Source organism: Callithrix jacchus, chromosome 5, assembly GCF_049354715.1.
Source record: "Callithrix jacchus isolate 240 chromosome 5, calJac240_pri, whole genome shotgun sequence".
In the NCBI taxonomy this organism is placed as follows: domain Eukaryota; kingdom Metazoa; phylum Chordata; class Mammalia; order Primates; family Cebidae; genus Callithrix; species Callithrix jacchus.
Genome location: NC_133506.1, coordinates 68,111,436 through 68,136,954, shown reverse-complemented (window position 1 = coordinate 68,136,954; position 25,519 = coordinate 68,111,436). Strand labels below are relative to the sequence as shown.

Below are 25,519 nucleotides of genomic sequence, written 5' to 3'. Positions count from 1 at the left end.
GATCCAGCAGCTTCCCAGCGCCAGAGGATGGATGCACCCTGGCCCTGCCCACCTTTCCGCCCCTCAATCCCAACCCCCAGGGCAGGTATAAATAAGAGTTTCTCCAGCAGGCTTTGGCAGCCAAAACGCAATGTCATTTCTAGATGAGCCAACCAGCTCTGGAGATGTGCCAGGCTGCAGGGTGCCGGCGGGGGGTGGGGGGCAGCTGTGTCCCCAAAACCCAGCCAAGGAGCCACCTCACACAGCCAACCAAGGCAGTGGCAGAAGCAGGGCTGGCAGGGGGCCCCAGCCCCAGATGGCTGGTGCAGGGATGGCTATGATGGGGCCTCCATCTGCCTGGGCTGCAGCCTCCCTGCGAGGTCAGGCCCCCACGGCTCCTATCAGCCAGAAGTGATGCCCCCTCCCTTGGTCAGTAAGCACTGATGTATTTACTAGTTCCTGGTGTATATGCAGCTCTGTGCCTGGGTCAGTGCACTAGGAAGGACACAGGCTTTGGAGGCATCAGAGCCAAGTTGGAGGTTGTTGGATTGTCTGTTTTGAGACAGGGTCTCAAACAAACTCTGCCACCCAGGCTGGGGTGTAACGGCATGATCGCAGGTCCCTGCAGCCTCCATCTCTCAGGCTCAAGCAATCCTCCAGCCTCAGCCTCCTACATAGTTGGGACTACAGTCATGTGCCGCCATGCCCACCTAATTTTTTAATTTTCTGTAGAAACAGGGTCTTGCTACATTGTCCAAGTTGGTCTCTAACTCCTGGGCTCAAGCAATCCTCTCACTTCATCCTCCCAAAATACTGGAGTTCCAGGTGTCAGTCACTATACCTGGCCATTCGTTGGAGTTCTGTCTGTCCTGCTATTCACCTGTTTCTATCTGTGGACATCAGTTTTCTAGCCTGTCAAGTGACATAAGAAAAAGCCTTCCAACAGCCAGGCATGGTGGCTCACACCTGTAATCCCAGCACTTTGGGAGCCTGAGGCAGGCAGATCACTTGAGGTCAGGTGTTTGAGACCAGCCTGGTCAACATGGTGAAACACTGTCTCTACTAAAAATACAAAAATTAGCGGAGCATGGTGGTGTCTGTAGTTCCAGCTACTCAGGAGACTGAGACAGGAGAACCGCTTGAACCCAGGAGGCGGAGGTTGCAGTGGGCCAAGATCATGCCACTGCACTCCAGCCTGGGCAACAGAGCAAGATTCCATCTCAGAAAAAAAAATAACAAATAGAACAATTAGTGGCCCATGCCTGTAGTCCCAGCTGCTGGGGAGGCTGAGGCTGGAGAATTGCTTGAACCTGAGAGGTGGAGGTTGTAGTGAGTTGAGATCATGACACCACACTCCAGCCTGGGCAACAGAGAGAGACTCTGTCTCAAAAAAAAAAACAAGGAAAGAAGAAACCTTCCCCACAAAGGTGTCAGTCATGAGAACTAAATCAGTATATGCAGAAGACAATGACAAGACTTTTCTAGTCTTCAGGAATTTCTGCAGAGACCCAAGGCTTAGAGCAAGGGGTGAGCAGCGCCCACACCTTAAGAGGTGCCAGACACACCTTCAGGACTCGGTGGGAGAACAGAACTATCTATCCTATATGGCCCCCACCTGCCTGCATCGAAGTCACGCTTTGGGGAGGATTTATTAAAAGAGTTCTGCCCTTGACCAGGCGCAGTGGCTCACACCTGTAATCCCAGCACTTTGGGATGATGAGGTGGGCAGATCACAAGGTCAGGAGTTCGAGACCAGCCTGACCAACATGGTGAAATCCTGTCTCTACTAAAAATATAAACATTAGCTAGGTGGGGTGGCACATGCCTGTAATCCCAGCCACTAGGGAGGCTGAGGCAGGAGAATCGCTTCAACCCAGAACATGGAGTTTGCAGCGAGCCAAGATTGTGCCACTGCACTCCAGCCTGGGCGACAGAGCGAGACTCCATCTCAGTAGTAATAATAATAAATACAAAAATTAGCTGGGTGTCATGGTGCAAGCCTGTAGTCCCAGCTACTCAGGAGCCTGAGGCAAGAGGATTGCTTGAGTCCAGGAGTTCAAGACCAGCCTGAACAACGTAGTGAGACTGTCATCTCTAAAAGATGAATAAATAAATAATAGAGTTCCACTCTTAAGCTGAATAAGGGGCTTCAGGTGACACTCTCCACAGATGGCAGTGCTTTCCAGGAAGGAAAGTGGCCTTTTCCCCCTGGCTGGACACCACCTAAATGCCAAGCCTCCTGTACCAGGGCACCTGAGGGGTGTGCACAGAAGGCGTCCTCAGGACACCCAGATGCACATCATCTGGCATTCGGGGAGATGGATCCTGGGGCCTGACTCCCCCCAGGGAGATGCCAGATGGAGCAGTCTGCAGTCTCATGGTGGGGGACAGGGTGGCAGTGGGGGAGGCTTCCCTTCCTGACCTCCTTCGGGGGTCAGATGGACACCATGGAGGGAGACAAGTGCTCATAAGAGGGGACCCCTTGCAGGATCTCCTTCCCTGGCAAGAAGGCTGGGCTGGAAAGGCAACCCTGCAACGAGGAACTGGGCAAAGCAGAAACCAGGGCCAGAGGCCCCAAAACGCCCACAAAAGTGCCCCCCCACCTGCCTCTGGGCATCTGCCACAGGGAAGGCACTAACAGTCAGCAAAAACAGCTCCTAACACGGGCAATGCTCGGCTGTTCTGAGTGGTCCTTCCTCGCCTGCTCATCTCTGGAGGAGACAGAATCTCGAGGGGAGGCGTGGTGTCAGGATGCCAGTAGAAGATGGAACACGGAGAACAAGACGAGACTGCAGCCCCCACTTCCCAAGACAAGTTTCTGGTCCTGGAAAGAAGCTTCATTTGGGGCTGGGCGCAGTGTCTCACACCTGTAATCCCAGCACTTTGGGAGGCCGAGGCGGGCAGATCACAAGGTCAGGAATTCGAGACCAGCCTGACCAACATGGTGAAATCCTGTCTCTACTAAAAATGCAAAAATCAGCTGGGTGTGGTGGCACGTGCCTATGATCCCAGCTACTCAGGAGGCTGAGGCAGGAGAATTACTTGAACCTGGGAGGCGGAGGTTGCACTAAGCTGAGATCATGCCCCTGCACTCCAGCCTGGGCAACAATGCAAGACTCCATCTCAAAAAATAAAATACAATACAAAAATTAGCCAGGTGTGGTGGCTCGCACCTGTAATTCCAGCTACTCAGGAGGCTGAAGCAGGAGAATCACTTGAACCCAGGAGGCAGAAGTTGCAGTGAGCTAACGCCATTGCACTCCAGCCTTGGCGACAGAGAGAGACTCAGTCTCAAAAATAAATAAATAAATAAAAAGCAGCAGCTTTATTTGGAAGCAGGTCCAAAGTTTTGATTTCGATGATTTCAATGGGACCAGCCTGTTTAGCTCCTGCGTGTGACTAGAGAATCAATGGCCTCTGGCCATGGGTGGGAGATGCAGCCAAACTAGTGGGTGGACCACAGAGCCGTGCCTGGTTCACTTTTCCCAAGTCCAGCCTGCTCCGCGAACCTGCTGTACACACAAGCACATCCATGTCTACAGGCCCAGGGCCGTGGAGCTGGGAGAGGCAGGGAGCTCCGGCCCCTCTGCTTGCAACCGGGCTGGCGTCATCCTCCCTGAAGCAGTGGCCCTTCCCCCTATTGGGGGATGAGCAGGGCTGGGGCTTTGCGGAGCCAGGGACACTGCTACACACGGGACTCTTGGGCTCTGGTCTCCACCCTTTGGGCTCCCTGTCCATGGACAAGCCCCATAACCCTCAGCGCCTCCTGGGACCCAAACCAGCATAAGCCCAAGTGGGAACATGAATTCTGACATGAGGACAGAGTGGTCTGGGAAGGCTTCTGGAGAAGCGGCCTTTGAGTTGAGACTTGCAGAAGGAGGATTTCAGGATGCACAAGAGAGGAGATGGTGCTCTTCTTGGAAGAAATGGACACATGCAAAGTCTGGGAAGCATGTGTGCCCACATGGCTGGCATGGCCACAGCTCAAGGTACCTGAAGGGCTGTGATGGGATATGGATTCAGAACAGTCGCCGTGACCGTGATTATCGACTGAAAGCAGCGTCCACACTAGCCATAACCAATCTGGGCCTTGCTTCCCTCCTCTGTGACCTGGGGAGAATTGCTCTATTTCTTCCTGGGCTCACAATATGACCTGGCAATAAATGAGTCCTGTTTTCTCAAACTAACACATTAACCCAGAGCTCAGAGGACACCTTTTACAGTCAGAAAAGCTTAGGCTCAAATCTCAGTTCTGTGGAACTCCTGTTAAGCTTCTCTTCCTCATCTCCCCACCCCCACCCCGCCCTGCTGCCGAGATGGAGTCCCGTTCTGTCACCCAGGCTGGAGTGCAGTGGCACGATCTTGGCTCACCGCCACCTCCGCCTCCTGGGTTCATGCGATTCTCCTGCCTCATCCTCCTGAGCAGCTGGGATTACAGGTGCCCGCCACCATGCCTGGCTAATTTTTTGTATTTCTAGAAGAGATGGGGTTTCACCATCTTGGCCAGGCTGGTCTCAAACTCCTGACCTCAAATGATCCACCCGCCTTGACCTCCCAAAGTGCTGGGATTACAGACGTGAGCCACCGTGCCCGGCCAAGCTTCTCTTTGCTGATCTATAAAACGGGGATGACAAGCTCTACTCAGAAGGAAGGCATAACATAACGTACATAAAGGCCAGGCCCAGCGTGAGCCTGTGGAAACAGGAGCCCTCAGCCCCGACACTGTCCTCACCTTCACAGAGGCGCTCACTTACATAGGACACCAGCAAGTTGGTCGGGGCCAGGACGAGAGCCAGGTAGAGGCAGGGGGCTGCAGTGAGCAGGCTGGAGGCGCAGATGAGGGGCTCAGCTCTTGGGTTGACTTTCTTGTACCTCTTTGCAACTTCTGCCCCCAAGATGACCCCAATGACGCCGGTTATAATGGTCAGTGACCCAAAAATCAGGCTGATGGGGAAGAGGAGAGAGGGATTGGTCGGCTGGGTGGGATCAGCACAGGGAACTTTCATCTTGCTCCCAGCCCCAGGTCTAGCCATTTGACCCAAGCACACGATCTGATGCCTGCAGGGAGCATGGCTGTGGACCCCTGACCTGACCCAGGCCTTACCCACCCACCCCACTGATGATCCCAGGGCCTGCAGACCCTGACCAGGGACCAGTATCCCACCCCCTTTCCTGCCCCATCCCCTGCCTCATCCTGGGGATCCCACTGGCCATGTGGGTGATTGCCCAGCACCCTAGGGCCCAGCCTGCCCCATCTCCATTGACCCTCACCCTCTCACCACCCAAAACTACCCCACTCAAAATCTTCATTCCAGGGTCCCACTCTGGCCCCAGCCTTTCCAGCTCCCAGTACTAAGAGGAATGGAGGTGACTGCACATGGACTGACTGAGCCCCTGTGATACACCCGGCCCTTGTCTGGGCCCTGAACACACACTCCCCCCTTGAATCCCACCCTTCCAGTCCCTGTCTTCGAACCCCTCTCATGCAGCACCCATGACTGAAGTCCCTTCCAGCCCTCTCCTAGACCCACTTCAACTCCGCTTGGCTTCCCCATGCTCATCCTTCCTGTGGAGACCTGTCCCTCCAAAGCAACCTCCAGACAGGCTCCCCGAGAGTGCACTGCAAACACAGATCTGTGGTGGGAGGAGTTCAAGACCAGCAAGATCCCATCTCTACAAAAAATGTTCAAATTATCCAGGCTTGGTGGCGTGCATCTATAGTCCCAGCTATTCAGGAGGATCACTTGAGGTCAGAAGTTTGAGGCCACAGTAAGCTACGATCATACCACTGCCCTCCAGCTTGGGCAACAGAGCAAGAACCTGTGTCTAAAAGTAAAATTAAAAACACAGATCTGACCTTGTCCCGGCCCACCTCCTACCTGAAATTCTCCACAAGCTCTCAAACACCTACAAGATTTGTCCCCAGTTCCATATGGTGTACATTGTCCTTCATGATCTGCCCCTGGCTCACATCAACCCCAGGTTCCAGCTCTGTTTTCTTCCCCTCCCCACTCCACACCTCACACTTTCATTTCTCTATCAGAAATACCCTTCACTAGTTTTTGACCTACCAAACTCCTACTCATTCTTCAGAACCCATCACAGCCTCCTCGGGGATGCCCTTCCTTTGTTCCCTTGCTGATCCCTTCACTCCCATGAGTTCCCACAGCACCTTCTGTCTCCAGATTCATTCCTGGCATGGGAATTCCCCAGAGGACAGTAATGGGTTTGGTGTCTTTTCTTGACTCTATGCTGGGAGCAATCAGCTCATTGATCCCTCCTAGAATTCCCAGACAGATAGACGAACAGGGTGAGGCTGAGAAAGGTCAAGGCCAAGATGTGGTATTCCAATCCTGGTCTGTCATCCTGGTAAATGACAGACCAGGATTGGAATAAACATCATCACCCTATTCGTCCATTCTGCAACCTCCAGCCTCCTTTTAAAGGAGCTCAAAGGGGCCAGGCAAGGTGGCTTAAGCCTGTAATCCCAGCACGTTGGGAGGCTGAGGTGGGTGGATCACTTGAGGTCAGGAATTCAAGACCAGTCTGGCCAACACGGCAAAACCCCATCTCTACTGAAAATATAAAAATACAAAAATTAGCTGGGCATGGTGGTGGGCACCTGTAATCCCAACTACTCCAGAGGTTGAGGCAGGAGAATCACTTGAATCCGAGAGGCAGAGGTTGCAGTGAGCCGAGATCATGCCACTGCACTCCAGCCTGGGTGAGAGAGCAAGACTCCATCTCAAAAAACAAAACAAATAAAGGAGCTCAAAGGAAAGGCTGAGACAGACCAGCATGAACTCTTGAAGACACCAGTCTAATCAGGGTCTTTCCAGCCTCTCAGTGGCTCTGTGCAGTCCTCCCAGCAAGCTCCTAGCCAGCACGGATGGCCCTGCAGGACTGGTCCATGCTGACCCTCTCTTCTCCCACCCTGACTTCGCACAAATGACTGGGAATTCTCCAAACTCATCCTCTACTTGCTGGCCTCCCTGTGTCTGCCCAGCCTGTTTCCTGGGTGCAGAATACCAAGCCTCCACCCATCATTTACTACCTGGCCATATCTACTGCTAGAGCCAAACGCTTCTAGGGGTGTGTGGATGGCCAGGTGCCCTACTATTATTCTCATAGTTCCCACCAAGATGGAAGAGAGTCATAGAGGCAAGATTATGGTTACCAACAGAGTGCCATGAGAAAACCACCTCTCCCCTAAAGAACTTCCGTGAAGTGTCCATCTCGCAGGCTGAGGACTAATGGGTTCATTCCCCTCCACCATCTTCCCAGTGTGGAGGAGACAGTGTAATGCCCAGAGAGGGCAGGAACTTGCCTGAAGTCACACAGCCTCTCAGGGGCACAACCAGGGCCTCATGGCCCTCTGCCTGCCAGACGAAAGCACACGCGTCCTTGGGTAGTTTAGAAGTGCTTTCCAAACCTTCCCAGGCTTCTGAGCGGTTCGAGGTCTGGCTCAGCCCAGTCATGTGACTGGAATCCCGGAGGAATGCTAGCTGCCTCTGAGTCCTGGTCTGAGCTGAGTTTGGCAGGTTCTCAATATATTCATGAGACTTAGGATTGATTATTCAGACACACCGCCTGAACAGGCACCGCCACCAGCCTGAGCAGGAGATGCAGCCAGAGGGCACGCCCCAGCACCAAGCCCTTCGAGTTCCCTCCGTCCACACAGGGCCTTCCCAGCGTCACAGACTCTCACAGCCAGGACAGCCCTTAAAGACCTATCAGCACAGCCAGGTGCAGTGGCTCAGGCCTGGAATCCCAGCACTGTGGGATGCTGAGGTGGGCGGATCATTTGAGGTCAGCAGTTCGAGACCAGCCTGACCAACATGATGAAACCCCCGTCTCTACTAAAAATACAAAAATTAGGCCAGGCGTGGTGGCTCACGCTTGTAATCCCAGCTTAAGTGGCCAGGCTGGTGGATCACTTGAGATCACGAGTTTGAGATCATCCTGACCAACACAGTGAAACCCCATCTCTACTAAAAATACAAAAATTAGCTGGGCATGGTAGCAGGCATCTGTAATCCCAGCTACTGAGGAGGCTGAGGCAGGAGAATTGCTTGAACCTGGGAGGCGGAGGTTGCAGTGAGCCAAGATCATACCACTGCACTCCAGGCTGGGTGGAAGAGCTAGGCTCTGTCTCAAAACAAAACAAAACAAAAATTAGCCAGGTGTGGTGGCGCACACCTGTAATCCCAGCTACTCCAGAGGCTGAGGCAGGAGAATTGCTTGAACCTGGGAAGTAGAGGTTGAACCCAGGAGGCAGAGGTTGCAGTGAGCCATGATCATGCCACTGCACTCCAACCTGGGTGACAGAGCTACACTCTGTCTCAAAACAAAAATTAGCCAGATGTGGTGGTATGTGCCTGTAATCCCAGCTACTTGAGAGGTTGTGGCAGGAGAATTGTTTGAACCTGGGAGGCGGAGGTTGCAGTGAGCCAAGATCACACCACTGCACTCCAGCCCAGGTGACAGAGCAAGACTCCATCTCAGAAAAAAAAAAAAAGATCTGTAAGTTCTACACTGATCCCCTGCACATTGGCCCTGGCAAGCAGCTGACCAACCTCCACTTACACGCCCCCTGGGGCAGGAAGCTCACTACTCCCCTCCCCACACAGCCCCTTCCATCTGGGCCACTTGCGTTATGAGTGTTGGAAGTTCTCCCTCTGGCTGAACTGGAATCCTGTGTCCTGTGGCTTCCTGCCCCTGCTCACCTTCACCCGGGACTTATTCTCACCACAGGGGAGATACTAACAGCTGAGGTCTGTGCAGCACTCTCACACCAGGGCCTTCTGTCCGCTCAGGGGTAGGCTGAATGAATACCCCCGCAAGATGTCTACGTCCTAATCTCTGCAACCTGTGAATGCTACCTACCATATATGAAAAAACACACTTTGTAAGCCGGGTGCGGTGGCGCACACCTGTAATCCCAGCACTTTGGGAGACCGAGGCAGGTGGATACTTGAGGTCAGGAGTTTGAGACCAGCCTGGCCAACATGGTGAAACCCGGTCTCTACTAAAAATACAAAAAAAATTAGCTGGGTGTGGTGGTGGGTGCCTGTAATCCCAGCTACTCAGGAGGCTGAGACAGGAGAATCACTTGAACCCGGGAGGTAGGGACTGCAGTCAGCCAAGATTATGTCATTGCACTCCAGCCTAGGCAACAAGATTGAAACTCTGTCTCAAAAAAATAAAAGCCAGGCATGGTGGCGTGCCCCTGTGGTCCCAGCTACTTGGGAGGCTGAGGTGGGAGGACTGCTTGAACCTGGGAGGTTGAGACTGCAGTTTGTACCACTGCATTCCAGCCTAGTGACAGAATGAGACCTTGACTCAAGAAAGAAAGAAAGAAGGAAAGAAAGGGAGGAAGGGGAGGAGGGGAGGAAAAGAGAAAGAGAGAAGGAAGGAAAGGAAAGGAGAGGAGAGAAGAAAAAAAAAGAAAAGAAAAGCTGGGCACAGTGGCTCATGCCTGTAATCCCAGCACTTTGAGAGGCCAAGGCAGGCAGATCACAAGGTCAGGAGTTCAAGACCATACTGGCCAACATGGTGAAATCCCATCTCTACTAAAAATACAAAAATTAGCTGGGTGTGGTGGCTCATGCCTGTAATCCCAGCTACTCAGGAGGCTGAGGCAGGAGAATTGCTTGAACCCAGGAGATGGAGGTTGCATTGAGCCGAGATCGCGCCATTGCTCTCCAGCCTGGGCGACAGAGTGAGACTTTGTCTCAAAAAAAGAAAGAGAGAGAGGAGAAGAGAAGAGAAGAAGGTATGCTCAGCATAGGGCCTGAACCAAAGTAAAAGCTTAATAAGTAATGATGAGAAAAGGGAAGAAAGTTATGGGCAAAGGGCATGGCTGAGGCCCAGGCACAGACCAGTGAGAAGCCAAGGACGTCCTGGAAGTTACACGGAGCTCTGTCTGGGCATCAGAGAGTGAGGCAGAGGCAAGAGAGGAAGAGGAGGAGGAGGTGGGAAGGAGAAGGGGGAGGAGGGAAGGAGGAGGAGGAGGGAAGGAGGAGGAGGAGGAAGAAAGGAAGAGGAGGAGGAGAAAAGGAGGGCAGGAAGAATAGTGAAGAAGGAGGAGGGGGGAGGAGGGGGAGGAGGGAAGAAAGGAGGAGGGAAGGGGGTGGAAGGGAAGGAGGGAAGGAGGAGGATGGAAGGAGGAGGAGGAGGATGGGAGGAGAAGGGAGGAGAGGATGGGAGGAGGAGGGAGGGGAGGAGGGGAGGAGGAGGGGAGGAGGGGGAGGAGGGAAGGAGGAGGGGAGGAGGGGGAGAAAGAGGAAGGAAAGAGGAGGGGGAGGAGGAAGGAAGGAGGAGGAGGAGAGGCAGTCAGCAGAGGAAGAGTGTCGCCAAAGCCCTGGGGAGGATGGGGCTCCAGAGAAGAGGACAGCATCCCCAGGACCCACCAGGACAGGGTCAGAAAGGAGGAGGAGGCCACGGGGAAGCTGAGGAGCAGCCCTGGAGGCAGGGAGGAGGCCGGGGTTGAGGGTCAGGTGCCTGCTATTCAGGAAGGATGTTCTTGACTCAGCATCAAGCCGTCACTGGAGCTCTTGGAGCCCAGGGTCAAAGGTGGCAGGGACAGAAGTGGAGCCAGCAGGGTGGTGGAGACAGCCAGGCAGGAAGCAGGAGAGGCTGTGCCCCGAGGGCAGAGTGCCTGCGCCCCCCTCCCAGCAGCCTTCCCAACACATGAAATCCCCAAACCAGAGAGGCAATGAGGCCTCCAGGCCCCCATTTGCCATGTGTAGAATGGGATGCCCTCATGGAAGACACTGCAGGCCCCCCACAGGATGGTTGCTAAGGCTCCTGTCATCCCACAGGCCCCGAAGGAGCCTCACCCCCATCTCCCACAGGCACCTCCCGGAGCCTACAGCAGCCCCAAGTGTGGAGAGATGGGGAGTTCAGCCCAGAGAAGACAAGGGGGCTGGCAGTGGCCAGTGGAGCAGCAGAGGCTCGGCCAGAGCCAGAGCCAGAGCCAGAGCCAGAGCTCCTACTGTCTCCACACAGCGCCACGTGCTCCCCCTCCAGAAACTGAATGTTGGAGCTCAGAACCTCAGAACTTCCTCAGCAAGAGCCCCCACCCTGAGCTAGGCCATGGGCCCCCGACACCCTCACCTGTCAGGGTTGCTGCATGGTTCCTGCAAGCAGGGAAGCTGCAGCCCGTGGACCACATGCACCTCGAGCAGAAATTTGGGGACCCAGAAGCCCAGGGCTCCAGCCACAAAGGCCATGGCAGTCACACCGAGGGTCAACCACACAAAACTCCAGCTGTAAGACAGACAAGGTACCTCGGCTGACATCGGGCGGGGCTGGGGCTGAAGGAACCTGTCCACCCTCCCCATTCCTGGGCTCCAGAAACTTTCCATCTTGTGTCTCGTTAACCTTCAAGGTTCCAAAGGCAGCATTTGCTACCTGCTCTTTACAGGCAGGCAAACTGAAGCACCAAAGAAGACACTCAGGTTTCCCCAAGCTCCAGCCTCCAGATCCTTCCTGGCAGCTCCCTGAGCTCCAGCCTCCCCGATGTTTCTGAGGCCCCCACCTGCACACCCTGGCTCGTGCATGCCGCCTCCTCCCTCCCTCCTCTCTGCAGGGCCCACTCTCCCCATGCTTAGGGGTCGCCATCCAGCATCACATTCTATAGGAAGCTGTCTCTGCCTGCCCCATCTTCCCCTGAATCCTCCCAGCCAGTGACATGGCTCAGTAACAGAATCAGGTCCTGTCCCTGGCCTGCACTGCAGTGAATCTGAGGCCTGGGACCCGCAGGGGACTCCTGCCTGCCTCCCCAGCGTGGCTGGCACGTGGCGAGGATGACGCATGCCACAAGGCTGGGAGAGGTGAGTGATGAACTCCCAGCATCCTCCCCACAACCCGGAGAAGCAGGCAAGGCTGGAGAATTCCTTCTTGAATAAACGGACAGTGAGGCTCTGAGTGCCAGGGCCACTTATGGGCAGGTCAGCGGCAGTAGCAAGGCTGGGTCTCACTCCAGCTCCCTCCCTCCCTGTCCATATATCTGTTACATGACAAGGTGACAAAAGCCAAGCTCTAAGGGAGGGAGGGCCACTTCCATTGGTAAGTGGGATCTCAGAGGAAGAGGAGAGCTGTGAATACTGGGGCAACCAGGGAGGGCTCCCCAGAGGTGGAGAGAGGGGTTCAATGAGGCTGGGGCAGACAAAGGGGTTTTTCCGTGGCTGGCAGGGGGTAGCAGGGACACTCACTTTCTCCCCAGGTATCTGACATCCTCGAACCAGCTCCTCCTGGAGCCTCCTGCAGCCCCCTCCCCCTGCATCTCCGCAGCTCCCCGGGGTGGGTCTGGAACCAACAGCATGAGCAGGATCAAGGCCACAGCCTCCAAGCAGGGCATGATCTGGGGACAAGAGAGCCCAGAAAGCTGAGGACCACATATTCTCACAGTCCAGGAGACCCCGGGGGCAGCTGGCCACAGTACCAGCTAGCATCTGACCTCTGGGAGTAGTGGGGGTAATGTGATTCCTGGGTACTGCTATCAACAGAGCAGGCTGTACCCCTGTTTCTCAGCCCGCTCCGCTGGAGCCTTTCTGGGGAGTGGAGTCTCTTCGGGGCTTGATGTAACTCCCGTCTTTCCAGTATTGACACCACTCTTTTGGGACCAGTGGACCTGAGATGGTTGAGAACAGGGACCCTCGATACACTGGCCCGGTCCCTGGAGGTCTCGCTGCCCCTAGAGCTGACCTTTCCCTGGGCCAGCCCTCCATCTGCCACACCAGTCTTGATATCCCCTCCTAGGGGCCCCTCAGCTCAAACCCCAAGGATGGGGATCTTATTGCCCGCCTTGAGTGGCCTTCAAACGGCTAAGACCATGAGATGGTACATTCGAGCCAGGTCAGACCTGCCTCCTTGAAGCCCACCCCACCCCCAAGGTTCTGGCTCTGGCTTCAGTGCTTTACACACCAGCTCCCGGGCACTCCCAGCTCAGTGCCTTTGCTACTGAGCACGTTCCTCTGCAGAATGGTCGTCTCCTGCCCACATTGGAGTCACGACGGCTGCAGCCCCAGCAGGGCCTGCATAGCATCTCCCCAGCATCCTGCCCCACTGCCCAGCAAGCCTCGTTGCCAGCCCTCAAGGGCCTCCTCTGTGCCCTGACCCTGCAGCCCGGAAATTCCTTCTCTGTCTCACTGACCCCCAAGATGCCTCCGGTAGCATTTACTATCCCCACTCCGCCCCCAGGCAAACTGAGGCTGTGAAGAAGGCGGCTCACTTGAGGTCACACATCGAGTACACAAAGCAGCCAGCTTTGGAACCCAGGGCCAGGACCTCCACAATGCATGCTCCCTATGAGGCTCCAAATGTCCAAATCTGCTGATGCCGTCCACCGCCCCCCACTGTGGCGCCGGGTGCTTCGCCAAGTGGCAAAGGTCACCCAAGGCTGGGAAGTCCCTGCCGGTCCAGAGGGAAAGCAAAGGGAAGACAAGGAAGCTGGACTCACTCGGAGGGCCCAGCGCCAGCTCCCGGTCAGCGCCGTCACGGCCGACGCTAGCATGTAGCCCAGGCCACTGCAACAGAGGGGCAAGGGGAATGGGCTGTGGGGGGGTGCAGGAGGCAGACCCCATGGCCAGCCTGACCAGGGTGCCCCCCCGCCCCAGGGAGTTGGCCCTCTGCAGGCCCAGAGCTGTTTCACTGAGGAGAGCAAGTCACGTAAGGCCCAGATGTCCACTGCCCTTGATCAAGCCACCAGCGGCCTCTGGCTCCAGGCCCACCCCAAGCGCCACTCTTCCACTTATGGGAACACCCTCCACCCTCCTGCCCAAGGCTGGGCCCTACTTGAGTCAGGTGAGTTCAAGAAAGCGGGGTCAGAGGCCAGAGTCCTGACTGCAAACCCCACCCTGGCAGAGCCTGCTGTGGGTGCAGGGCCTGGTCCTAGCACACTTCCTCCCCTCTCCTCCCTGGCCGGGCCCTCCCTGCGCAGGCCATGCTCCTGAGTGTACAGATCTGTAGGTGCATCCCCATCCCCTCTACTCCTCCCCCGCCCATCAGCTGGTGCCCCATTCACAGATGAGGAAACTGAGGCTCGGAGAGGTAAACTCATGCAGTGAGGAAGGGGTAGTATTAGAACTCCAATCCCAGCTCCTCTGGTCTGACTTCTCCTACCCACCCCAGCCCCTGTTCTGACTCCTTTGTGCCTCAGTTTACCACCTGGGGAAGTGGACCTATGGGTGATACCAACCTTCCCACGGGGATGAAGATGTAGAAGACAGCCAGCATGTGGGTTCGCTGGTCCCTCACAAAGAGGTCGCCCAGGACGGTGGGTGCGATGGTGGCGTAGCCGCCAGAGCCAATGCCCATGGTGCCCCGGGACAGGAATAAGAGCCAAGAATACTGGGTGAGTGAGCACAAGACCACAGTGAGTTCCAGAAACCACCCATAGGGCCATGGGCCCGAGGGTTTGGAGGAGGGGCCAAGGGGACCCATGACACAGGACCCCAGAGGAGGGAAAGGGGATCGGGGCTATAGACACCTCACTACCTTCCCCGCTCCAGGTTCCCAAAATCACATGTGTGTCCCCTGCAGCCACCGCCTGCCCTCCTGCTCAGGGGAGCCCTTCTCCTGGGTCCTGCCATGGCTAACCAGGCCAGTTCCCCAAGACAGCAACTGTTACCCCCAGCAGAGTTGGGCAGAAATGAACCTGGTGTGGCAGTGAGAGGTAGGAGAGAGGAGGCCTCCTGTTAAGAAAGTCCACCAGCTTGGCTGGGTGAGGTGGTTCACGCAAGTAATACCAGCACTTCGGGAGGCTGACACGAGTGGATCACCTGAGGTTAGGAGTTCGAGACCACCCTGGCCCACATGGTAAAACCCTGTCTCTACAAATATACAGAAATTCGCTGGGCTTGATGGCAGGTGCCTGGTATCCCAGGTACTTGGGAGGCTGAGGCAGGAGAATCACTTGAACCCAGGAGGCAGAGGTTGCAGTGAGCCCAGACCACGCCATTGCATTCCAGCCTGGGCAACAGAGCGAAACTCTGTCTCAAAAACAAAAAGAAAAAAGAAAGAAAGTCTACTGGCTCTGACCTGTGCAGGCTCAGCTGGAGGCTGTGCCCTCACCTCCTCTCCTAGCCCTCAGTGCGACCCCCACTCACCTTGGTAAAGGTGAGCCGGGAATGGAGCAGAATTGTCCACACCCAGCTCTGACGGGACTGGGCCAGGGAGGAAGCAGGTGGGGAAGGGGCTTCAGGGGCCTGGGCAGGGGCCTGGATACCTACCTGGCGTGGGATGAAGGAGCCAGCCAGGCCAGCTCCTGACCACAACAAGATCACAAAGCCCATGGTGGCCTTGCGACTATGTCGGTCACCCAGGTAGCCAAACACGGGTGCAGACAGCAGCAGGCAGCCGATGAAGACTGGAGGAGACACAGAGGGGCAGCCTGGATCCCCCACAACTGTGGTGGGGCAGGCCACCCAGCAGGCCCGGGAAAGGAGCCTGATTCAGATGCCACAAGCTGGCATCTTGGCAGTTGGCCCAGGGCATGAGGAAGAAAAGACAAGGTGAATCTCACAGTGCTCTGCCAACACGAAACCACAGCCCAGAGTGTTGGGGCCTGGACCCGGCATTGGCTCTGAGTGTCACCCCAACACTGGAGAAGTCTATCCCCTCCAGGCTGGTAAAGGTGAGATGGGAGTGAACATGGAGCATCAGGCATGGAGCAGATGACAGTCTCCCAACTCTACAAAGACACATGACCCCTGTGAGCCTGGATATGGAACTGGTCTGATTTTTCATTCATACACCTGCTGGGGCAACAGGGAGCAGGGGAAGAGGGAAGTCTGTCTGGGCCTGCTCTGAGCAGCGGACGAGGATGGTTTTGAATGAGCACACTGCACCGGGAGCGGTGGCTCATGCCTGTAATCCCAGCAATTTGGGAGGCCAAGGCAGGCAGATTGCCTGAGCTCAGGAGTTCAAGACCAGCTTGGGCAACATGGTGAAACCCTGTCTCTACTAAAAAACATCAAAAAATTAGTCAGGTGTGATGGTGGGTGCCTGTAACCCCAGCTACTCCGGAGACTGAGGAATGAGAATCACTTGAACCTGGGAGGCAGTGGTTGCAGTGAGCCAACCTTGCACCACTGCACTCCAGCCTGGGTGATAGAGCAAGACTCCAGCTCAAAAAAAGAAATTAAAAAAAAGAACAAGCACATTGACTGTGAACTAGTGACTAGTTCAGGAAGCCAGGAAAGAGTTGGTTTTCCTACTAGGTAAAATGTTCCCTGGACACAGCTGTATTCATACCTTCTTCTTTTTTTTTTTTTTGAGACAGAGTCTTACTCTGTCACCCAGGCTGGAGGGCAGTGGCTCGATCTCGGCTCACTGCAGCATTTGTCTCCCGGCCTCAAGCCATCCTCCCACCTCAGCCTCCAGAATAATTGAGACTGCAGGCGTGTACCACCACACCTCACTAATTTTTGTAGTTTTTGTAGAGACAGGGTTTTGCCATCTTGCCCAGGCTGGTCTTGAACTCCTGGGCTCCAGGGATCCACCCTCGGGCTCCCAAAGTGCTGGGATTACAGGCGTGAGCCACCACTCCCAGCCCTCTCTCCATTTTTCCACTGGGCCGTTGTTCGTGAATATGTTTTGTAAATAAGTTCCCATCGTTTTTTATATTTGTTTTAAGAATTAAAAACGTAACTTCTGGGACTAAGTTGGCTGGGTTTGCATCCTGGCTCACCACTCTGGCTATGTGACCCAGAGCAAATTCCTTAACTCTTCATGCTCCCTTTCATCAACAGCACTATTTTCTTGTTGCATTCCTGAGAGGATGAAGTAAAATAAAGCACATAAAAGCTATCTGCATAGCTTCATGTAAATGTCCAATAAATGTTACCTATTATTACTAATTGCATAATTTCAATCACCATCATACAAAAGTGTTTAGCTTTGATGTGGTCAAATTTATTAACCTTCCAGAGGGGCAAGGGTTGTTTCATTTCTTGTTTATGCACATCTTCTTTACCCAAAATTTATAAAAAATATTTCCCAGCTGAGTATGGTGGCTCATGCCTGTAATTCCAGCACTTTGGGAGGCTGAGGTGGGCAGATCACCTGAGGTCAGGAATTCAAGACCAGCCGGGCTAACATGGTGAAACCTCGTCTCTACTAAAAATACAGAAATTAGCTGGGCATGGTGGTGTGTGCCTGTAATCCCAGCTACCAGGGAGGCTGAGACAGGTGAATCACTTGAACCTGGGAGGCAGAGGTTGCAGTGAGCCAAGATTATGTCACTGCAATCCAGGCTGTGTGACAGAGCAAGACTCTGTCTCAAAAAACAAATGAACAAACAGCAAAAGAAAAGAAAATATATATATATTTCCCCATATTTCTCATCTCCAGGGATCACTTGCGGGCTTAAGTCCCTGAACCTGCAGACGTACTGTGAACCTGCAGGTGCCCCTCCCCAGGGGAACACAGACACTCTTCATTCCCAGCATCTCCAAATTCAAATTATTTCTGTGACATAGCAGGTGAAATGAATCCTCCCGGAGTTAAAAGACAGGCTCGGGAGGCACACCTCCTGGATTCAAAATGTAAAATGGGCATAAGAGTAAAACCTGCCTCGTGGGGTTGTCGTGAATGTTAAACAAGCTGATATTTAAAGCACTTAGAATACAGCCTAGCACGGGGTAAGGGCCAAGTCAGTGTCAGTTTTAAATATTGTTAATGAATTAACTAACTCCAGCAGCCTCCCTATCCCATGGGTGGGTGGAGGGAACCTGACCACTGCATCTTCTCACCTTCCACCGCTTTCTCTTTTTGTTTTTTTGAGACAGTCTCGCTCTGTGGCCCAGTCTGGAGTGCAGTGGCATGATCTCGGCTCACTGCAACCTCTGCCTTCTGGGTTCAAGTGATCCTCCCACCTCAGTCTCCTGAGTAGCTGGGACTACAGGGACCCACCACCACGCCCAGCTAATTTGTGTATTTTTTGTAGAGTTGGGGTTTCACCATGTTGGCCAGGCTGGTCTCAAACTCCCAACCTCAGGTGATCTGCCCACCTCAGCCCCCCAAAATGCTGGGATCACAGGCATGAGCCACGGTGCCCAGCCTAATCCCTCTATCTCTTCACCAACCTCTCTCAGTCACCAGATTCCTCCTCTCAGCAGCCCTGTGGACAGACAACAGGCTGGGGCTAAGGGCCATTGCATGGCAACCCGAAAAGGTGAAGAGACTCACCTGAGCGCCCAGAGACCATCAGCCTCCAAGCCTACTGTCCTTTCCATGACATTTTTGGGTTGTTTTTGCAAAGATGACCCTTCTCTTCACCTACTCCCAAACACACACTCACACATACACACACACACACACACACCCCTCCCTCTGTAGCCCAAGCCTTGTAGTAATAATCCTGACCACCCTGGTAAGAACCAGGTAAGGGCAGGGCGCGGTGGCTCATGCCTGTGATCTCAACACTTCGGGAGGCCGAGGCTGGTAGACGACCTGAGGTCTGGAGATCAAGACCACCCTGGCCACACGGTGAAACCCCGTCTCTACTAAAAGTACAAAAATTAGTGGGCATGGTGGCGGACACCTGTAATCCCAGCTACTTGGGAGGCTGAGGCAGGAGAACCAGTTGAACCCAGAAGGTGGAGGTTGCAGGGAGCCAAGATTGTGCCATTGCACTCTAGCATGTTCAATAAGAGTGAAATTCCATCTCAAGAAAGAAAAAAAAAGAACCAGTGAAGGGAAATGTTGACCAAACCACCATTATCTATTTAATTGAGAAGGCTGTGGGTGTTGAACCAAGATGGTCTCACTTCAGCTACAGATGTGGCTGGAAGATCAGCTGCCGGCCTCTTGGCCTCAAGACTGAGGGGCAATTGGAAATGATGCGTGTTCTAAAGCTGTGATCTTCTAACTCTTGCTCACGTCACTTTCAAAGAAGTTTCTAGAACTACATACTCTGCCACACATTTTCAGCTAACACTAAAATGTTCTTATCATAACTTTGAATCTTTGCCAAAGATGGGATTTCCCACATTGTTGTGTATTTTTTTAACTATATTTTCATCCAAACTCTTGGAGCTACAGGGCCGAGTTTATTCCGTTTCTGGGAAATCTCTGCAGTAGAATTTAAGCAAGGACACCCACCCATCCTTTCTTGCCAAACCAATTACACAATCAAACTGATTATAAGAAAAACGTTGGTTTTGTGTTTTTCACTGAAAGAAATGTGTGGACATGCATCCCTGAGACCATGATCTCACTCTGAATTCTAATTCGTAGATAGATGGTAGACATGGCACACAGGGATGCTTAGATAAGGCCTGGCTCCTTGCCTGGGCCTGTGTCCTGGAGCAAACCTCCCTAGCACGTGTCTCCTGATGCTCTCTGCTTCTCTCCCAAGGCCCCCCCAACAGAAACCAAGCATCCATGCAGGAGGGAGCCTGGGAGGTTTTACACCCAGGACAGGGAGAGGAGTCCCTTTCTGCTTCCCTCAGTAGACAGGGAATTGTGACGGGGAAGAAGAGGAAGGGGAAGCACAGGCTGACCACGGGCTTCTCCTCAGGCACATCATTTTAGGAAAAAACATACAGACTTGAGGATCTAGAAATGAGTCAATCTCTCAAAACTCTCTGTGTTCGTGCAGACCCTGGAAAGTTACTGTATATCCCCAGGGATACCTGTACCCAGTTTGAAAGCCATGTTCCTTTTCTTTCTTTCTTTTTTTCTTTTTTCTGAGATGGAGTCTCACTCTGTCACCTAGGCTGGAACGCAGTGGTGCCATCTCATCTCACTGCAGCCGCCACCTCCTGGGTTCAAGCAATTCTCTTGCCTCAGCCTCCTGAGAAGCTAGGATTACAAGCGTATGCCACCACAGCCGGCTAATTTTTTTGTAATTTTAGTAGAGACGGGGTTTCGCCATGTTGGCCAGGCTGGTCTCGAACTCCTGACCTCATGATCCAGCCGCCTCAGTTTTCCAAAGGGCTAGGATTACAGGTGTGAGCCACCGCGCCCAGCTGAGAGTCATGTTCCAAAGCCCTGAGAGACGGGCTGTTAGGAGGCCCCTCAGCACATGCTAGTTACAGGCTGGGTGTGTGTGCACGTGTGTATCACGTGTTGTGACCATGTGTGTTGTGTGTGTGCACATGTGGGTGTGTAACGCCATGCAGGCACCCACAGGGGAAAAGCTCATGCCTCATGGCCCCAACCACTCTGATGCTGAGATGGGACATGTGGCTGCCCTCGCTGCCGGGTGTTAGGCTCTCTGTGGGCCACATCCCTCTGAGCCCATACAGGAGGATGTGTCTGTTTGTGTCTGTGTCTGTCTGTCCTCATGTGTCCCAGTAGTCAGATTTTTCAGGTCTGTGAGGCAAAGGCACACATCAGGATTTCTCAAACACAAGCAAGCCTCAGGTGCATAGCTGAGCTTCACCAGTGCCAAGGGAAGCAGTAATCAGCTCCGCAGCCAGGAGCTGAAGCGCGGGGCCTGTCCCAGCCCCACCTCCCTCTGCTCTCCTGTGGTACCCTCCACTCGAACTAGTGCAGCTGTTCCAGCCTAGGCTCCCTCCTCCTCCTGCCCAGATTGCCCCTCAAGCCACACTCCACCCACCCCCTGTGCCAGCAGACCCACTGGGGCTGAAGCTGGGCACAGAACATGAGCCACTGAAAGAGCTCACCCCAGCATGAGCCCAGGGCCCCAGCTCCAGAGCGGGGACTCCTCCTTACCAGTCTGAAGCAAACCAGCATTGCTGTCACTGATGTGGAAAAACATCTGTACATCTGTCAGCACTCCTGTGGACAGAGGGACAGCGCTCACGAAATGGGAAGTTGCCCTCCTGGCATTGAAAGGGGCACTGGACTGCAGCTGACCAGCACAGCACAGGGTGTGGCACCCAGCCCAGTGTTCTGTCCCCGTCTCCCACACATGTACAACCACATGCACATAAGAGCAGGCACACAGAGAAATGTGTGCATATCACTCAAAGCAACAAGCATCCCTAAGGAACAGATGTTCACACACACACATTTACACACACGCCTGAAGCCACGTGGCTCCTTCCCTGCTTCATATGCGAACACAGACACAAGTCGTGGCTCACACCTGCAATCCCAGCACTTCGGGAGGCTGAGGCAGGTGGACCACAAAGTCAGGAGATCGAGACCAGACTGGCTAACATGGAGAAACCTCGTCTCTACAAAAAAATACAGAAATTAGTTGGGCGTGGTGGATTGCACCTGTAGTCCTAGCTACTCAGGAGGCTGAGGCAGGAGAATCACTTGAACCTGAGAGACAGAGGTTGCAGTGAGCCAAGATTGCACCACTGCACTCCAGCCTGGGCCACAGAGCGAGACTCTGTCTCAAAAAAGAAAAAAAAATTAGCTGGGCATGGTGGCGGGTGCCTGTAATTCCAGCTACTCGGGAAGCTGAGGCAGAAGAATCATTGAACCCGGGAGGCGGAGGTGGCGGTGAGCTGAGATCACGCCCATTGCACTCCAGCCTGGGCAATAAGAGCAAAACTCGGTCTCAAAAACAAAGCAAAACAAAACAAAAAACCAAGGCATTGCCAGAGGAACACACCTGCAGAGGCACAAATATACACACACACAGGAACTCACACTCACAGACATGTACACCCAGCCTCATACACCCAGACATACATATACATGTGCAGTGAGATGAACCCATAAGGACACGCCCAGAGTTCTGCCAGCCTGTGCACAGGCTCAGGACTGCCACCCACAGTGCAGTCAGAGGGGCCGGCAGCTCTCTTTCTTCGAGGTGCACAGCCCTTAACTTAGGCCACTGTGTAAACAGAAGTCCCTGGAGGTGTGCGACACAGCGGCCTTGCCCATGCACAATCACCAGGCATGCACAGATGAACAGGTACGTACAAAGACACAAGATGTCCCGGCTTGCATGCACGCATGCACAAGCATGTTCTTCCCTAGGCGCAGCAGCGGGCACCCAGCTAATGCACAGAGACAGAGTGGGTCTCCCAGACACCAGGGTCTGTTTCCTGGTAGCCTCTAGGTGGTATCTCAGAAGGCTCCGGGTCTGCAGCACCTGCTCACATGAGCCAGGCAGCTCTGGCCCTTCATTATCATGAAGAAGAATGATCATCACATTCATGCTCAGATGACCGAGACCCAGGCCCTGAACTGTACACGTGCCATTGTCATCCTAAAAGGTGGGGACTCTCATCGCCCCCATTCTATAGACAAAGAAACAGAGGCTCTAGGTGCCCAAGTTCACCCATCTGAAGCTGGAGGAGCTGAGACTCAAATCTCAGCCACAGGCAGCCTGTCCGCACACCCAGAAACACAGAAGGGGAACAGAAGCCCCCACATGGGTCCCCACAGAAACACCCACCCCAAGAAAGCCCTGCATGCACACCTCCAAGACCTGCCCCATGCACATAAAGGTCAAGGAATCAGGCCAGGTGTGATGGCTCACACCTGTAATCCCAGCACTTTGGGAGGCTGAAGCAGGCTGTTCACAAGGTCAGGAGATCCAGAACAGCCTGGCTAAACCTCGTCTCTACTAAAAATGCAAAAAATTAGGCAGGAGTGGTGGCACCTTCCTGTAATCCCAGCTACTCAGGAGGCTGAGGCAGGAGAATCACTTGAACCTGGGAGGTGGAGGTGGCAGTGAGCCGAGATTACGCCACTGCACTCCAGCCTGGGTGACAGAGTGAGACTCCATCTCAAAAAAAAAAAAAAAAAAATCAAAGAAACAGAAGCAACGTAAGAAATCTTTGTTTAGACATTTAATTTGTCCCTAATTGCCACCACAACCTGGCATACAAACCAGTATGTCTTTTTCCCCCTTTTAATATTTTCTCTATTTCTTTTTTTTTTTTTTTTGAGGAAGGGAGGGATGAAGGAAGGGAGGAAGTGGGGAGGGAGGGAGGAAGGGAAGGAAGGAATTCAAGCAATGAGAGAGACATTGCCGATCTGGATCTAGAGGTTTACAAGTTGATTTCTTTTTTTTTTTTTTTTTTTTGAGTGAAGGAAAGAAGAAAAAAATGAGTAAAGGAAAGGAAGAAAGAGGAAGAGAAAGAGGGAGGGTGAATGGAAATATTGCTTTATTCTGAAAAAAAAAATGGGTATTAATAATGACCAATCAGAGGAGATCGATCCAAGATGGCCAACCACTAACAGCTCAGGATTGTAGCTCCCAGTGAAACCTCAGAGAATGAGACGACGCCACATCTTTAGACGAATTTTTGTCACTCACCGATTAGCCAATTCCCAGTGGAGGAGCCCCATGGGTCGCCAGCACGACTCTTGTGGCCGCCGCAGCGGTTTTGCCGGCGTCTCGGCGCAGCAGCTCTTCATGCAGAGCCAACGGGACTGCTTCCCCTACTGACCGGAGTTTGGAGCTCCGGGAAGTCAGAGCCACTTGTTGCGGACTCAAGAGGGAAGCCAGACCAGAGATTCCCGGGCAGAAGAGCACCATCAGTCTCACCGCTGCTATTTAGGCTGCCACAGTGGGTTGCTCGGATCCCAGCACTGGGAATCAATAAGTCGGACGTCGACTCAGAAAACTAATTAGAAAGGCGGTTCATCTACAATGAAGGGAAAAAAACAGCCTAAGAAGGCCGAGTATACTCAAAATCAGAACCCATCAGCAACGGAACAAGCCCTGATGGAAAAGGACTCATCAGCAACCGAACAAGCTCTGATGGAAAAGGACTCATCAGTAACAGAACAAGCCCTGATGGAAAAGGACTGTGTTCCATTATCTGAAGTAGGCTTTAAAAGGTGGATGATAAGAAACTTCTGGGAGTTAAAGGAACTTGTTCTAACCCAATGTAAAGAAACTAAGAACTTGGAAAAAAGGTTCAATGAAATGTTGAAAAGAATAGACAATATAGAGAGGAATACAAATGAACTTATGGAGTTGAAAAATACAACACGAGAACTTAGTGAAATATGTACAAGCTTAAACGGCCGAATGGATCAAGCAGAAGAAAGGGTATCAGAGGTCGAAGACCAACTTAATGAAACAAAACGACAAGACAAGAATAGAGAAAAAAGGATAAAAAGGAATGAGCAAAGTCTCCAAGCAATATGGGACTATGTGAAAAGATCGGTGTACCTGAATGTGACAGAGAGAATGAATTCAAGCTGGAAAATACTCTCCAGGACATTATCCAGGAAAATTTTCCTAATTTAGCAAAGCAGGACACTATTCAACCCCAGGCAATACAGAGAACACCACAAAGATATTCCTCAAGAAGACCAACCCCAAGGCACATAATCGTTAGATTCACCAAGATCAAAACGAAGGAGAAAATATTAAGGGCAGCCAGAGAGAAAGATCAAGTTACCCATAAAGGTAAGCCTATTAGGCTTACAGCAGATCTCTCAACGGAAACCCTACAAGCTAGAAGAGAGTGGGGGCCAATATTCAATATACTTAATCAACAGAACTTTCAGCCTAGAATTTCATATCCTGCCAATTTAAGCTTTACATTTGAAGGAAAAATAAAATCTTTTAGGAACAAGCAAGTACTCAGAGATTTTATTATCACCAGGCCTGCTTTACAAGAACTTTTAAAAGAAGCATTATACACAGAAAGGAACAACCAGTATGACCCTTTCTAAAAATACACCAAAAAGTAAAGAGCATTAACATAAAGAAGAATTTTTATCAACGAAAGGACAAAATAGCCAGTTAATATCAAATGGCAGCAACCCTAAATTTAAATCGACCAAATCTCCCAATCAAAAGATACAGACAAAATCCAACGGTATATCCAAAGATATACATAGACTCAAAATAAAGGGTTGGAAAAAAAAAAAACGTACCAACCAAATGGAGAGCAAAAATAAATAAATAAAAAGCAGGAGTTGCAATTTTCACATTTGACAAAATAGATTTCAAAGCTACAAGGATACAAGGGTAAAAGGATTAATGTAATAATAAGAGATCTTAACACCCAGATACATAAGACCCATAATGAGATTTAGATTCAATGAGACAGAAAATTGATAACGATATCCGGGATTGGAACTAAGATCCAGAACAAATAAACTCAATAGAGCTCTCCATTTTAAACACACAAAATATACATTATCCACAAAATCTAACGATATATCTAAAGATATACAAAGACTCAAAACAAGGGGATGGAAAAAAACTCACCAACCAAATGGAGAGCAAAAATAAATAAATAAAAAGCAGGAGTTGCAATTCTCACACTTAATAAAATAGATTTCAAAGCTACAAGGATGCAAGGGTAAAAGAGATCTTAACACCCAGATACATAAGACACATAATGAGATTTAGGTTCAACGAGACAATAAATTGATAATGATATCCAGGACTTGAACTCAGAGCCAGAACAAATAAACACAATAGAGGTCTCCATTTTAAACACATAAAATATGCATTAAAAAAAAAGAAAAAAGAATGGCCAATCAATGTTTCATTTAAACCTATGAGTAGGTGTGATGTGGTATTGACTAGAATGTATATTTTGTGTATTTGAAGTGGAGAGCTCTATAAATATTTATTAAGTTTACTTGTTCCGGATCTGAGTTTGAGTCCTTGATATCCTTATTAATTTTC

The 25,519-nt window shown here is 52.2% G+C and overlaps 1 protein-coding gene across 1 annotated transcript in view; it reads right to left on the bottom strand.

The window, feature by feature from the left end:
• The window catches only part of SPNS3 (SPNS lysolipid transporter 3, sphingosine-1-phosphate (putative)), a 60,980-nt gene that overhangs the window by 29,430 nt on the left and 6,031 nt on the right, over positions 1–25,519 (bottom strand). Inside the window, exons 2-8 of the mRNA XM_078372538.1 lie at positions 20,668–20,733; positions 15,216–15,352; positions 14,183–14,334; positions 13,445–13,511; positions 12,198–12,346; positions 11,098–11,250; positions 4,734–4,923 (exon numbers count right to left, since the gene is read on the bottom strand). Of these exons, the coding sequence (XP_078228664.1) occupies positions 4,734–4,923; positions 11,098–11,250; positions 12,198–12,346; positions 13,445–13,511; positions 14,183–14,334; positions 15,216–15,352; positions 20,668–20,733 (914 nt within the window). The remainder of the gene's footprint in view (positions 1–4,733; positions 4,924–11,097; positions 11,251–12,197; positions 12,347–13,444; positions 13,512–14,182; positions 14,335–15,215; positions 15,353–20,667; positions 20,734–25,519) is intronic.